At 43.8% G+C, this 16,313-nt stretch overlaps 1 protein-coding gene across 11 annotated transcripts in view; it reads right to left on the bottom strand.

The window, feature by feature from the left end:
- Positions 1–16,313, bottom strand: part of URGCP (upregulator of cell proliferation) — a 148,132-nt gene that overhangs the window by 75,182 nt on the left and 56,637 nt on the right. For 3 of the 11 annotated variants that reach the window (XM_033945900.1, XM_033945902.1, XM_033945901.1), the window contains one exon: positions 7,139–7,210. The exons of 6 other annotated variants lie outside the window; for them this stretch is intronic. In XM_033945900.1, coding sequence (XP_033801791.1) covers positions 7,139–7,210 — 72 coding nt within the window. Of the gene's footprint in view, positions 1–1,943; positions 2,034–7,138; positions 7,211–16,313 lie in introns of those variants that run through there. 2 more of the 11 variants (XM_033945908.1, XM_033945910.1) reach the window with 1 other exon arrangement.

Below are 16,313 nucleotides of genomic sequence, written 5' to 3'. Positions count from 1 at the left end.
ATGCTGCAGGCAGGGCAGGTAAGGAGAAGGAGAGTAGCCTCGCGGTTCGAGTGGCTACCAAGGGAGGGGGGCGGTCCGCCCCGCCCCGCCCCGGTTGCAGCACAGCCGGCCAGGTCCCCTTACTTTTGTGGCACTTCCCCGACCGACCGATAACAGCCCGGGTCCGACAATCCTCCCTGCCCTGTAGCCGCGAATCTAAATTACTTTCTTACAGCAGCTGTAAGAAGGTAATTTAGATTCGCGGTTAAGGGCAGGGAGGTTTGTCGGACCGGGGCTGTTGTTGGTCGGTCGGGGAAGTGCCACAAAAGTAAGGGGACCTGGCCGGCTGTGCTGCACCCGGGGCGGTAGAGAAGGAGGGGGGAGATGGACGCTGAAAGGCCATGGTGAAGACAGGAGGGGGGGGGAAGGACTCTGAAAGCACTTGAAGACAGAGGAGGGAGAAGGACGCTGAAAGCACATGGGGGAATACAAAGGGGTGGAGAAGGACGCTGAAAGGCCATGGGAAGGGCGGGGGGGGGGAAGGACTCTGAAAGCACTTGTGGAAGACAGAGGGGGGAGAAGGATGCTGAAAGCACATGGGGAAGACAAAGGGGTGGAGAAGGACGCTGAAAGGACATGGGGAAGATGGGGGGGAGAAGGACACTGAAAGGAAATGAGGAAGAGAGAGTAGGGAGAAGATGCTGGCAGGGAAGAGGACAGATGCCAGACTATGGGGGGAGCGGAGAGAAGAAGATGGGTGCCAGACCAATTTGGAAGGGGGAAGAAAGGGAGATGCACAGTAACAGAGCAAATGGAAGATGCAGAAGGAAGAGAGACAGTGGATGGAAGAAACTGAATGAGAACATGAGGAAAGCAGAAACCAGGCAACAAAGGTAGGAAAAGAATTCTATTTCTTTTTTTTTTTTTTTTGCTTCAGGATAAAGTAGTATATTAGTTGTGTTGATAAAAATTTATAAACATTAGAGGCTCTGGTAGAAACCCGTTTACAAAGTATGTATTCTTCCCAATTAATATTTTCAAATTAATAAAGTCTTTTTGCTTATTTGTAAATGGGTTTCTACCAGAGCCTTTAATTCAGTAGCATAATTAAATGAAATAACTATTTCTGAAGTTTATAGGGACGGGCGGGGACGGAGGGGATTCCTCGCGGGGACGGGTGGGGACGGAGGGGATTCCTTGCGGGGACGGGTGGGATTCCTCACGGGGATGGGTGGGGACGGGTGGGACTTTGGCGGGGACGGGTGGGGACGGGTGGGATTTCTGTCCCCGCGCAACTCTCTAGTCCAAACTAATAAAAGCGTTTACATGAGGACCCTGTATATAATGCTTTCTCTAGAAAACAGGGCTCCTATTTAGACAACTCTGAAAAGAAATTTTTGATTTGTGTTATTGCAAGCAGTAGCTGCTCTTAATCAGTACCTTGGACCCACCTAGCTCAGAGTCTTGTCCAGAAAAAGAGAAAGAAAATGAAGGAGCGAAAAATCAAAAAGAGAAGACAAGAGAAAGGGAAACAGCATTAAAAAATACAATGAGAAAACCAAAGAAAAAATGAAAGAAAAGGCAAAGACCTGAAAGAAAATATAAAGTAGAAAACAAAGGACCATAAAGAAACATTACAAAAAGAAAACATTAAAAAAGAGGTAAAAGCCAGAAAAAGAAGAGGGAAGAAAATCAGTGGCAAATTTTTATTTATGTTCAGTATTGACGAACGAGAGAACCAGTAAAACTATCTTTAAGTAATGCTATCATTTATATACAAAGATTTGGCATAGGCAAATTGGTTTATTAATATTTATATGCTGTCTTTCTGCACATACAATTAATGTGGTTTGTAAAATTTACATAGTAAAAAGAAACACAGCCCAAGTTTACTGTGGATGAGAAAGTTATATGATGTGGAGAAGCAGTCCTCCCAACACAAGTACTCTATTTGGAATACTCACCATGTCCTGATGCTGCTAATGGCTGAATCTGATTTTGAAACACTGAATGCACAACACGAGTCAGTACCCGGCTACCTGCTGTTATTATCGTACCGAAGGGAGGAGCAGAAATAAAACTGAAAGAACATAATCCTGCATACAAAAGCCTTACATAAAAGCCACTTTCATTTCTCCAGAAATGAAGGAAAATGTCCTTTCATTTCTGAGATGTTCTAATTAAATATTTTTCACAAAACAGCTGGTGCAATTCAGCGAAGTTACTTACCTGTAACGGGAGTTCTCTGTGGCTAGCAGGATAAGTCAACCACACTTTGGTGATTTAATTTAATTTAATTCTTATATACCGCTAATAACTGTGAGGTTTCTAAGCGGTTTACAAAAAATGATGCATTAAAAGATACAATAAATACAAATAAATAAGATAGGTACTTGGAAATTCCCTAACTGTCCCAAAGGCTCACAATCTAACTAAAGTACCTGAAGAAACAATTTATGAAAAGTAAAGATAAAAATATAAAGATAGAGGTAGAGACAGAGATAGAAATGAATATTCCAACAAGATGGCGGCCAGTTAGGTCATCTTCTGTGCTGTCTCCCTTGTCCTGCTTTTGTTTTTGTTTTATTTTGCCTTTGTTGATTTTTCTTTTAAATTTCTTTTTTGTTGGTTTTTTGTTCTGTCTCTGCTGTTTACATTTGGGACTTCCAGTCTCGTTGGTGTTTGCTTCTTTTGAGCTCACCTACCGATTTCCAGTTTGACAGTTGCTCCGATATGGCAGCTGAGGGAGCCGTTGCCTGATGCCTGAATAGTTCTATGGTGGCGGTTAAGAGTTGAAGAATTGGGTCCTGTTTCTTTTCGTGGTGGATGGGAGAGTTCTGGCTTTCGGCTCCTTGTGTTCATGTCCAGCCACTAGCGGAGAGGAGTGTGGGAGCACTGCTTCGCCCCCTCCCGAACCTGCTCCGTTGAATTTAAGCTGCAACAACGGCGTGCTGAGGCAGATGAAGGTGGGAGCCAGCCCACGCCGCCACAGAGGGACTACATCGGACCGGCATGCAGGTCGGTCGAGCCAGCTCGACCTCCTCCCCGTTACCAGCAGGGAGAGGAGATTAAATCTTTTTCTCCCTGTTAGGTCGTGGGAGAGGCGGAGCGGTGATCGCACTCCTCTCCTGAGCGGGCTAGCAAAAAGATGTCAGCCCGCTGCTTGAAAGCAATCTTTTTTTTTTCCCTGCTTCTTTCAAAGTGTTCTCTCCTGCTGAATCGGGTGAGGGTGTAACTGTGACCATGTGCCCTGCTGGAGAGGGGCTCCCGATACTGCTGCTGGTCTCGGTGAGCCGTTAGCACTGCTTCTTTTAAAGTGTTCTCCCCTGCTGGATCGGGGGAGGGGTTTAACTGTGATCAGGTGCCCTGCTGGAGAGGGGCTCCCGATACTGCTACTGGTCTGGGTGAGCCGTTAGCACCGCTTCTTTTAAAGTGTTCTCCCCTGCTGGAGAGGGGCTCCCGATACTGCTGCTTGTCTCGGTGAGCCGTTAGCACCGCTTCTTTCAAAGTGTTCTCCTCTGCTTACCTGTAATGGGAGTTCTCTGTGGACAGCAGGATAAGTCAACCACACTTTAGTGATGTCATCAAATGTTCCCAATTCGTAATTGCTCTCCCAGAGCTCAGGTGAGGCTTTTGGGATCCTCATCTGAGCATGTACAGGTAGCCCTATATATACCTGTGCTGGCCCTCTCTAATCCAATGATTTCCCTAGGTTGAATTTTGCAGTATCCCCCATAGGGGAGGAGGGAGGGTCTGTGTGGCGACTTATCCTGCTGATCACGGAGAACTCCCATTACAGGTAAGTAACTTCACTTTCTCCATGGACAAGTAGTCTTAAGTCAGCCACACTTTGGTGATTCTCCAGTTGCGGGGTGCAGAGAGTGAAAGGTCCCTTCTGCATCCCCGCTACCTTGCTGAGGTAGGGTGAGGCTGCAGATTGCCTTGATGAGGGACAGAGACAAAAATCTATTTACTGAGACCAGAGGCTATACTTTGTAAACATTAGGAACTTTATTTAGTCCTTAGAACTTGACCAACAACCTTTATTTAAAAAAAAAATCTACCAACATGGTAGAGCATATATTTTAATAACGGATCTAGTTTTTTTCCCCTGTATTCAGAGAAACATAAATATATCACCAACATGGTGTTTTAGTAACAAGTTTGTTTGTTGGGGTTTGATTTTTTTTTTTGTGCAAACTGTGCCAACATGGCAGAATATAACTGTCTAACAATCTCTTCTATCTGATTCAGACTAATAGTCCTGTTTAGCTAGTTCTGGTACTGGTGTTTGTTCTCAGGGTCTAGCCATTCTCTGTGTCTGTTTTGGCAGCCATTCGTAGTATGTTGAGGCCAAAGTCATTGGAGGTCTGCAGTGGGTGATCCAGGCAATAATGTCTGGTGAAGGTGTGTGGGGTAGACCATGTAGCTGCTCTGCAAATGTCCTGAAGTAGCATGTTCTTGAGATTTGCCAATGTTACGGCCATGGCTCTTAGTTGGTGTGCTGTGGCCTTTCTCTCGAGGGACAATCCCTCTTGTTCATAGCAGGAGGCAATGCAGTTTGAGATCCAGTTGGATATGGTGCGTTTCCCCACTGGTGTTGCTGGATTATTGGAGTCAAAGGAGACAAATAGTTGTACTACCTTTCACCAGGGCTGCATTCGTTGAATGAATAGGTGAAGGGCTCGGGTGCAGTCCAAGGTATGAAGGATTTGCTCCATGCTGTTGGCATGTGGTCCCAGACAGAAGGAGGGGAGCACTATTGATTGATTTATGTGAAAAGGTGAGACTACCTTTGGTAGGAACTTTGGGTGAGTTCTCAGTACTGTGTGATCGTGAAGGATCTGTGTATATGGTGGGTACGTAACCAGGGCCTGTAGCTCACTGATGCATCTTGCTGATGTGATGGTGATGAAAAAAAACTGTTTTCCAGGTGAGGAATTTGTTTGGCGCGTCTTCCATTGGCTCATAGGGTGCGCAGTTAATCTGCAGAGGATGATGCCAAGGTCCCATGCTGGTGGTGGAACACACCATATGTGGAATCTTTTCCACTTGAGCCCATTTGATTTTTTAGTTGATGGACGTCTGGCTGCTGGCAGTACCTCAGTCACCCCTGTTGACATGTGGAAAGGTTGCAGAATTAGTCTTTCAACATCAACGTTTCAGTGCTAGGGTTTTCAATCTGGGATGCAGGGTTTGTCCCTGGTCCTGGGTAATGAGGTCCGGACGCAGCAGTAGGCTGATTGGCGGCCGTGCTGACAGTCATTGTAGGAAGGGGAACCACACTTGCCTTGGCCAGTAGGGTGCAATGAAGATCAATGTGGTTGCCTCCTGTCTGATCTTCTGGAGCACTCTCTGGATGAGTGGTATGGGGGGAAAGGCGTAGAGCAGGTGTTTCCCCCTGTGTATGGTGAAAGCATCCCTGGTTTGGCTGTATTGTGCTGGTCTTTTGGAGCAGAATTGGGGGCACTTATTGTCCTCTGTGGCAAAGAGGTTTATTGCTGAGCGGCCCCACTTGTGAAAAAGATCTTGGGCTACCTCCTGGTAGAGGGACCATTTGTGGGGGTCAATCTTTCTGCTGAGGCTGTCTACCAGGGTGTTGTTGAGGCCCGGGAGGTAGTTGGCATTGATGAGAATGTTGATCAACAAGGCAAAAGACCAGATCTTGTGGGCCTCCCTGCAGAGGGGGAGGGAGCCCGTGCCTCCCTTCTTGTTGATATAGAACATTGCCACCTGGTTGTCTGTCTGGATCAATAAGGTCTTGTTGGAGATCCAGGAGAGCGAAAGATTGTAGGGCATTCCCGATTGCCCTGAGTTCCAAATGATTGATATGCTGTTTGGCCTTGGATGGTGTCCTCAGGTGGAGGAGATGGGCTCCCCACCCCTGCTTTGAGGCATCCATGATGACTGCTGGAAGGGCTTGCCCTTGTACAGATTCTGCTGTTTTGTATACAACTTGAGGTTGCTGCAGATTTTTTTGGTCCATCGTGATTCTGTGAGACAGAGGTTGTGTGTGTTGGTTCCAATTTTTTCTGAGGTACCACTGGAGAATTCGCATGTGGAGCTTGGCGAGCAGGACATGTATGGAGACTGCTTGATGGCCCAGGAGGCGTAGTAGTGTCCTTGCTGTGACTGTATGTGTCTGTGATATGTGTTGAATCAGTTTTTGTATTGCTTCGCCCCTTGTGCGGGGCAGGAAAGCTGAATTCAGGGATGTGTAGATCCTTGCCCCGATGAATTCTAACGATTTGGTTGGCTGTAGTTTGGATTTTTTGGTGTTTACAAGGAACCCTAGGGATTGCAGGAATGATATTGTATTGACTGCTATTGCTGTTTCCCAGGCTGAAGGGCCCACCACCAGCCAGTTGTCCAGGTAAGAAAACACGCATATTGCGCTCTTGCGGAGGTGGGCTGCTGCTACAGCGATACATTTTGTGAAGACTCTTGGTGCAGAAGAGAGTCCAAAGGGTAGGACCTGGTATTGAAAGTGCTGAGTTAGGGTCCGGAACCGCAGGAACTTTCTTTGGGAGGGGTGCAAAGAGATGTGTGAATACGCATCTTGGAGGTCCAGTGAAGCCAGCCAGTCGTCTTTGTAAATTAATGGTTGGATTGTTCCGAAGGAGTGCATGCAAAATTTCTCCTTGACTACGTACTTATTTAGGCCCCGTAGGTCTAGGATGGGTCTGAACCCTCCCGTCTTCTTGGGGATGAGACAGTAGTGGGAGTAGAACCCTTGATTGTGTTGTGTCTTGGGTCTTTTACAAATTGAAAATTTTGAGAAATTTACATGATTTTATAAGCAACAGTAATTTTTAGGCAGTAGTTCATGAATTTGATTACAGTAATATTTTACATTTAGGGTTACCAAAGCTGTTAATATGTGTATTATGTATTGTTTGTTTTATTATCTTAAGTATGTTCTTTTGGATACCACCTAGGTTTGGTGTATAAATTTTAAAATAAATAAATAGCATAGAATGCTACTGCACATTTGATTTCAGGAGTTTCCCAGTATGATCATATTATTCATTTGATACCTAATTGCAACTTAAAATCCCATGTGTATTATAGTGAAAGACTTACTGGAATTTTCCAAGGTCAGAATCAAATGTTAATGTCCTGTGGCTTTGCTTAAGAAAAACTGCCATTAAATTCATACCTGTGCCAGTTTCTTCCTCTGAAATCTCTGTTGTTGACGCATTTTCTGAAGTCCCTTCCAGATATATAGAGTCTTCAAGCAAAAAAAGACAATGCAGAGATAGTGACTATACAGTAGCTGACTAAGAAGAAAGTTGGACAGATATCATAACTGTGAAAGAAGGTTGGGTTGTTTTTATTCCTTGTTCTTGCAAAAATAAAGGTCAATGAACATGTAGCAATAACCTTTTATTGGCTAGTTTAACACATTTGTGATTTGCTTTGAAAAATCAAATGGATTCAGTTAGTTCACTGACAAGATATAATCTAAAACCATGGACCCTTAATATCTTTCTAAGCAGTACTAGAAAAAGATAATTCTCCTACTCCTGCCTAAATTCAGATACTGGGCCCTATCTCTTCTAGCTCTTCACCAAAGCCCCTTGCAGACAATTGAGCTTTTCCTCTCCCTCTTCCTGGTGGTCCAGTAGTGAATCGCAGTAGAATCGACCTTCCTTCGCTCATAGAAACATAGAAGATGACGGCAGAAAAGGGCTACAGCCCATCAAGTCTGCCCACTCTGCTTACCTACCCCCTGTCTATGCCTAATGACACAATTTCCTTAACTTGACCCTCGTAGGGATCCCACATGGGTATCCCATTTATTCTTAGTCTGGCACGCTGTCTGCCTCAATCACCTGCACTGGAAGCTTGTTCCAATAATCAACCACTCTCACTGTGAAGAAATACTTTCTGGTGTCGCCATGAAATTTTCCACCTCTGAGTTTGAGCGGGTGCCCTCTTATGGCCGAGGGTCCCTTGAGAAAGAAAATATCATCTTCCACTTTGACACGTCCCGTGAGGTACTTAAATGTTTCGATCATGTCTCCCCTCTCCCTACGTTCCTCGAGAGTGTAGAGCTGAAATTTGTTCAGTCTCTCTTCGTATGAGAGAACCTTGAGCCCCGAGATCATCCTGGTGGCCGTCCGCTGAACCGATTCAATTCTGCGCACATCTTTACTGTAATGTGGCCTCCAGATTGCACACAGAATTGCACACAGAAGCGCTAGCTAATTGGCTTCCGTGAGTTCTTGCAGGCCCACATGTATACTCGAATATAAACCGAGACCCCCATTTTTGGGCCATTTTTTTGGCCCCAAAATCTTGATTTATATTCGAGTATATATGGTAACAGCAAGGGGCCCAGGTCCAAGCTTTCAGTTTATGATTCTGGAATACCCAGTTAAGCTGACGAAACCAAAGCTACCTATAGATCAGTGGTCTCAAACTCAAACCCTTTGCAGGGCCACATTTTGGATTTGTAGGTATTTGGAGAGCCGCAGAAAAAAATAGATAATGTCTTATTAAAGAAATGACAATTTTGCATGAGGTAAAATTCTTTATAGTTAATAAATCTTCCCGCCCCGAAGGCCTGCATGTTCCCCCCTTCTCTGTAGTGTCCTCCAGCTTCCCCCATGGCCTCCCAGTCTTAGTTTCAGCTAATTACTACAGCCTGCAGAGATGATCGCTGGTGCTGTGGCGTTCCTTGCAGGCTGAAATCGTCAGGGGCAGGATCGCAGCAGTGCGAACGTGCTGCTGAGGACGATGGCAGCCTGCAAGGATTGCTACAGTATCGGCAATCCTCTCTGCAGGTTGTGTTAATTATCTGAAGGTAAGAGCGGGAGGCCAGGGGGAAAGCCGGAGGACGCTGCAAAGAGTGAGCAACACTAATACAGACTAGTGCTGCCTGATTCACAATTCGAATCGGTTCACCGATTCACTTTGGGTGAATTGATTCGAATCGATTTAAATTTTTAAAAAATTGGCTTCCCGATTCGGACCCTCTCCCCTCGCCCCCTAAAGCAGGAGCGGGTGAGGAGGGAGGGTCAGTCGGGAAGTGCTGCGTCGGGTTTCCCTCCTGGCCTCCCTGAAAGACTGCGCCCCCCCCCCGGGAAGGCCTCCGTGTTCCCCCTGGCCTTCCCAAACCGTTAACTTATACCTTCAGCCGAAGATCGCCAGCTACAGCTCTTTGCACTGCAGTGCTTTGAGCTGTTTCCTCTGCTGCGGTCCCGCCCCTCCTCTGACGTCGGAGGAGGGGCGGGACTGCAGCAGATGAAACAGCTCAGAGCACTGCAGTGCAAAGAGCTGTAGCTGGCGATCTTCGGCTGAAGGTGTAAGGTAAACGGTTTGGGAAGGCCAGGGGGAACACGGAGGCCTTCCCCGGGGGGGGGGGGCACAGTCTTTCAGGGCGAGGGCAGAACTTTTGGGAGGCCAGTCCTACAGGGGTTGGAACAGGTCTTGGGGAGTGCAGGCCTTTAAGGGGGGGGGAGAGGCCAGGGATGGTGGCATAGGCCTACAGGAGGGACAAGCAGGCCTGGGAGGGCAGTCCTTCGGGGGGGGGGCAGTCCTTCAGGGGATGGGACAGGCCTTGGGGAGGTGCAGGCCTTTAAGGGGGAGGTGAGGCCAGGGATGGTGGCATAGGTCTACAGAGGGGACAGGCAGGCCAGGGGGTGGCAGTCCTTTAGGGGCTGGGACAAGCCTTGGGGGGGGTATAGGCATTTAAGGGAGGGGAGAAGCCAGGGATGGTGGCATAGGCGTACAGGGGGGGACAGGCAGGCCTGGGGGGGCAGTTCTTCGGGGGGGAAGTCCTTCAGGGGGGTGGGACAGGCCTTTGGTGGGTGCAGGCCTTCATGCGGGACAGATATTCAGGGGAGGGGGCCCTGGTGTAGAAGTACACGGAGGGAGGGAAGGGGGGTTCAAAGAGATGTGCATATGCCGGACTTTGGGGAGGGGGAAGAAATAATGGTTCTAAAAATAGAGGAGAGGGAGAGAGATGATGCACAATGGGATTTAGGGAGGGAAGGAACAGAAACGGAGAGAAGTTGGACACAAGGAATGGTGTGGAGGGGGGGGATAGAGTTACTGGATAGGAGGGTAGTTGGGAAAAGAAAGGGAGAGATGGTGGACCCTGGGGTGGTGGGGAAGGAGGGAGAAATGCTGGATGAAAGGGTATTTAAGAAAAAGTGGATCTGTGGATGGAGACGAAATGAAAAGAAAGATGCCAGACCTTTGGAGGAGGGAAGGGAAACGGAAGGGGAGGACAGAGATGGCACGGAGAAAGAAGAAAGAAGGAGACCCTGGCAAGCAAGTTATCAGAAGACAACTAGAGCCTGGGACCGACAAGATTTGAATAATGACCAGACAACAAAAGGTAGAAAAACTAATTTTTATTTTCTGTTTTGTGATTACAATATGTCAGATTTGAAACGTGTATCCTGCCAGAGCTGGTGTTAGACCGCAAACATAAGCTAGGATTTAACAGAGAGAGGAAAAGTCGTTTTTGTTTGTTTATTTTGTTTACACCACAGTGCCAGTGTGGTTAGGAGAAGGCAAAGGAGGTGAAGAGGCTATAAAATAAACCCACCAGGATGTTTGAAAAAATCACTCAATTGGTAGGAAATTTGAATCGAATCGAAAAACCAATTCAGTAGGCTGAATCGAATCATATCGAAATTTTTTTTCCTGAATCAGGCAGCACTAGTACAGACCATGGGCTGCAAAATAGTACCTGATGAGCCGGAAATTTCAGACCACAGCCATAAATGGGCTACAAAAACTATAACAATGAGAAAGAATACCTTAGATTTGGCCTAAAAAGTGGAGAAAAGACCTCAGTGTCACTTTGGATTTAGTAAAAAAAAAAACAAAACCCAAAACTTAGTCCTCTGGACAAAACAACTTCAAAAAATATTTTGAAGATGCAGACACATCCTGTCTAGAAAAACTCCACTCTATATAAATTCTTTACTTGAGTAAAAATATTGATCGGATAAGTAGCATAATAACTTTCAAAAATGTTTCTACAGCTTAATAGCTACATGACATCAGTCCTAACAAAACTCAAAGCAAAGAAAAAAAGAACAAAACACAAACTTATCAGCAGCAGGAATTTCTTCCACACAATATGTGAGCAGGGTGCAGAAAAGACTTAGAGGAGCTGCCTGCAAGGAAATTCACCCATGACCAGGACAAAGTCACTAAGAGCATGGATCGGATCTAATCCGTGAGGGATCCGATCTGTGTCCGGGGGGCTGATTCACGAATCACCCTCATGCAAATGAGGGTGATCGGAATCACGCCTCCAACCGACCGCTGGGATCGCAATGTAGCGATCCCGACGCATGCGCAGACCATCTGTAGATGGTCTGCGCATGCATCATAGAGCAATGACTTTTTAAAAAAAACTTTTAACTAGCCCGCTTTAAACCCACTAGCTAAAACCACAGGCTTGCACTGCGGGGGAAGGCAAGGGCAGCGCATGGGGGAGGGGCTCTCTCAGCAATTAGATCTGGATCAACACATCACATTCTTACCACAGTCTGCACCTCTTTTAGGTTTGGCACAAGGCAGAGAGGCAGGAGATTCGGGGCAGAGCAGGGTGGCAGAAGAAAATCGTTGCAGAGAGTCGGGGCAGGGAGCAGGAGATGCAGTCGGAAAGCAGTGAACGACTGGTCCCCAGCAGTCACTTGTTTGTGATTGGCCAGCCCAGTAAGTGTTGCAGGTTTTTTGTTAGTGAATCGCTGCCTGCCTACATTTGAATGCTGTATCCCCCTCATTTGCATGCGCCGGTTTTGAGGATGATCGGGACCGAGGTTAGTGAATCGGGATGCAAAGGGGGTCGCTAAGTGGTCGGAATTTGATCGGTGGGCTTAGTGAATCTAGCCCTAAGAGATTACAAGTGATAATCAACTGAATTGTTTTATCCTATTCTACTAGTTTAGTAGGAAGAAAGGCGGAATAAGGAAAGGAGAGTCTATGGACTAGTAACTATAAACGCTGTTGCTTTATGCCTTTGCCTATACTATGCCACTGATGTAATTCTCCCAGTTGCTTAAAGATTTTTATTTCAGTAAAGCTTTTGGTTCAAGAACACACTTCTGGATATGGACTGCTTTACTGCTTGAGAGAACAGTGCAGCATGAGTTCTGCGGGCTGTCAGAGAGCCAGAGATCAGTGAGAGGAGAGGAGCGTGGGAGAACTGCTCCGCCCCTCCCCCGAACTATCAGGGGTCCTCTGAGACTAAAAAACACAGATCCAGAGTCTCTTGCACAGTTCCCTGATTTTCTCCATCGAGTTCAGCGGACTGCCAGAGAGTCAGTGATCAGTGAGAAGAGAGAGGCGTGGGAGCGGTACTCCGCCCCTCCCCCGAACCAGCAAGGGCCCTCTGGAACTAAAAACAAAGTTCCCTGTCTTCATACATTGAGTCCTGCCGGTCACCAGAGAGCCAGAGATAATGAGGTGGGGAGGGGAGTGAGAGTATTGATCCCCCTCTCCCCCGAACCAGCAGGGGACCTCCGAGACTAATAATACAGATCAAGGAACGTGTGGCTAGTTCCTGACTTCTTACATGGAGTCTTGGTGAGCGCCTTCGTGAAGAGACTACAGGTATTCTGGAAGAACTAAGTCTAATGGTTTGTGATACTGATTAAAGGGCATTAGAAATTGTTGCTATTGCTCATTAAGATAAAAATGTTTAAAATACAAACCTTTTTATATAATTAGCTTAAGTTATTTTCCAATATGGATTGAAATGAGTACTTTTAATGATTAATGTAAAGGTATTTATATAGAGGTTGTAAGTTTCAAATATGAGTATAGCTTAAAATAGTTTATGTACATTAAGGATATGTCTTGAGAATTATTAAAAAAAAAATAATTTTTGAGCTTGGGGATCTATTGAAATTTTAATCAGTATATTATTTAAAATATGCAGAAACTCATTAATTAAATAAAGTTGTTTTTATAACCTATTTCACAATTTAGAGGGATGTTATACTTCTGAAATAATTAGTTTCATGGGTATTATTTTCTATTTAGAATGATTTATGTTAATTTATGAATATTGTGTAATGTGTATTTAAATGTGTGGAATTGTGATCTAGATTTTACGGAAATTGAGTATTTACAAAATTGATTGATCTGTCAACTTACATGTTTTGAAGAAATTTAAATAATATAATATGTTTTTAGTACAAAAATGTGTTACCACTAGTAAAAATTTTGGTAAAGAAATGATAGTGTGTGTCTTGACATTTGGTTTTTAATTTTTAACACAATGAAACAGTAAATTATTCAGTTCTTTATTGGGATGAGTTAGGCAAATAAATATGTAATATGTTTTGGGTGATAGATGAAGATATATTTAGGGGTTTTAAAAATAAGGAGGAATAATCTGTATATTATAGAAGGAATTGTAATGTATGATGCTTGGGGAGGGGGAGGATGGCTGGTCTGATCCAATGTCTTTAAGTTATCGTATTATACGAAGGGGAGGGATAAGGGAGGGAATAGGGAAGGGTTTTAGGGATTTTAGTAATATATTGTTTAGAACATTATGGGAAGGGTGGGATATGCATTATAATAAACTAAGGGGAATGAATCATAAAAGGGAATTTTATAATAGATTGAAAGATTTGTTGAAAATTATCTATGATAGTAATAATAATATAAATGGAACTTAAAATATTGTCGTTAAATGTTAATGGTTTAAACCATCCAATAAAAAGGAAGAAAACACTTTCCTTTTTAAAAGAACAAAACATAGATATTTGTTATATCCAAGAGACCCATTTATCAGCCTCAGAGTCTCAAAAATTAAAAGATAATTGGATAAAACATGTTTTTTTATGCCCCAGCAGTTAAGAAGAAAGCAGGTGTTGCAATATTGGTAAATAAGAGATGCAATGCTACATTCAAATTTATTGCTGCTGATCCTGCAGGAAGGTGGATACATGTGGACATGGTTCTGGGAAATACTACAATGGCACTTTTCAATGTATACGCACCTAATTTGAATCAAATTGAATTTTTTAAATCTCTACAACAATTGTTGTTACCACTGGCTGCTTCTAATTTAGTTGTGGCTGGGGATTTTAATGCTGTTATAGATCCTATAATGGACAAAAAACCTAGTAGAAGTATGAAATCATTAGGATTGGATAATTTGGTACTAAATTGTGATCTGAAAGATATTGGCGAATATTTCATTTTAATGATCGGGAATTTTCGTTTTGTTCCCATGTTCATAAATCTTTTTTGAGAATAGATTATATTTTGATTTCAAATTCATTAGTTCAACAAATAACACAAACCTCTATAGATCCAATTATTTTGTCTGATCATGGTGGGGTGTGGATTAAAATTAAGATAGTTGATAAAGAAGATAGTAGACCTATATGGAGATTTGATAATGCTTTGCTTGTGGAGCCAAATTTTATTGAGGAATTACAAATGAAAATGGTAAACGGTACCCCCTCCAAAACGTCAGCAGTGACGAGTGGAGTACCTCAGGGCTCCGTCTTAGGGCCGATTCTATTCAATTTATTCATAGGAGATTTGACCCAAGGGCTTAGAGGAAAAGTATCACTGTTTGCCGACGCCGCCAAACTATGCAACATAGTAGACAAAAGCAGTGTGCCTGACTTTATGACGCAGGACCTACGGCAGCTGGAACAGTGGTCATCAACTTGGCAGTTAGGCTTCAATGCTAAAAAATGTAAAGTAATGCACCTAGGCAAAAAAAATCCACACAGAACTTACACACTAAATGGTGAAACCTTGTTCAGGACCACGGTGGAACGTGATTTAGGAGTGATCATTAGCAATGATATGAAGGCTGCCAATCATGTGGAGAAGGCTTCGTCCAAGGCAAGACAAATGATGGGCTGCATCCGTAGGGGCTTTGTCAGCAGAAAAACTGAAGTCATAATGCCACTGTACAGATCCATGGTGAGACCTCATCTCGAGTATTGTGTTCAATTCTGGAGACCACACTACCGGAAAGATGTGTTGAGAATTGAATCGGTTCAGCGAATGGCTACCAGGATGGTCTTGGGGCTCAGGGAACTCACGTATGAAGAAAGGTTAAAAAAACTGCGGATGTACTCACTGGAGGAGCGAAGAGAGAGGGGGGGGGGGGACATGATTGAGACCTTTAAATATATCACGGGGCGTATAGAGGTGAAAGATGATATCTTCAGTCTTACAGGGCCCACGGTAACCAGAGGACACTCGCTGAAAATCAGGGGAGGGAAATTTCAAGGTCATGCTAGGAAGTACTTCTTCACCGAAAGGGTGGTCGATCATTGGAACGAGCTGCCTCAGCAGGTGATTGAGGCCAACAGCGTGTCAGATTTTAAGAGAAAATGGGATATTCATGTGGGATCTATAGGGGAGTAAGAATCAGGGAGTGGGTCATTGGTATGGGCAGACTCGATGGGCTATGGCCCTTTTCTGCCGTCAATTTCTATGTTTCTATGTTTCTATTTTCCAAATTAATAATACGAAGGATATTTCAATAGAAACGTTATGGGATGCTTTTAAGGCAATCATTAGAGGTCAAATTATTTCTTTTTCGGCATATCTTAAAAAACAAATTAAAGAACAATTTTATAGTTTGGAAAAAGATATAAAGTTATTGGAATCTAAATTAATTCAAAAATGGGAATATTCTACATTACAAGACCTCTTGAAAGCGAAAGGGAAATATAATTAAATTTCTTCTAAGTTAATTAGGAAAGACTTATTTTCTCAACAAGCATTGTATTATGGAAATTCAAATAAGGCGGGAAGATTATTGGCAAATTATCTAAAAGCTAAAAAAAGAAAAACAAAAATAGCGATGATAAAAGACAAAAAGGGAAATAGTTATTCTCAAATTGGACCGATTTTAAAACAATTTTTAAGTTTTTACAAAAACCTGTATTCTTCTGAGCCTTATTTGGATAAGGAAAGGGATGGTTTAAAATTTTTAGAGTCAATTACGGGACCGAAAATTCCTGAGCATATAAAAGAAAGCTTAGAAAAGCCAATATTAATAAACGAATTGCAAACAGCATTGAAATCCCTTAGATTTGGATCCGCTCCAGGTGGAGATGGTTTTACTGTAGAGTTTTATAAATCATTTCAAATTACCCTGTTACCATATTTATTAAATTTATATCAGACCCAACTTATTAAAGGATATATTACGGGTACCATGGCTGAATCATTAACTATTGTTTTGCCAAAGCCAAATAAAGATCCCAAACTGGTTTCAAATTACAGGCCTATTTCTTTAATTAATGTTGATGGAAAACTTTTAGCTAAAATTTTGGCTATTCGTTAGCTAAAGCTCTCCCTTTTATTATTGGTATACA

This window comes from Geotrypetes seraphini, chromosome 5 (assembly GCF_902459505.1).
Source record: "Geotrypetes seraphini chromosome 5, aGeoSer1.1, whole genome shotgun sequence".
Taxonomy (NCBI): Eukaryota; Metazoa; Chordata; class Amphibia; order Gymnophiona; family Dermophiidae; genus Geotrypetes; species Geotrypetes seraphini.
Note: the sequence above shows the minus strand (reverse complement) of the source record. Positions and strands in the feature narration are given on the sequence as shown.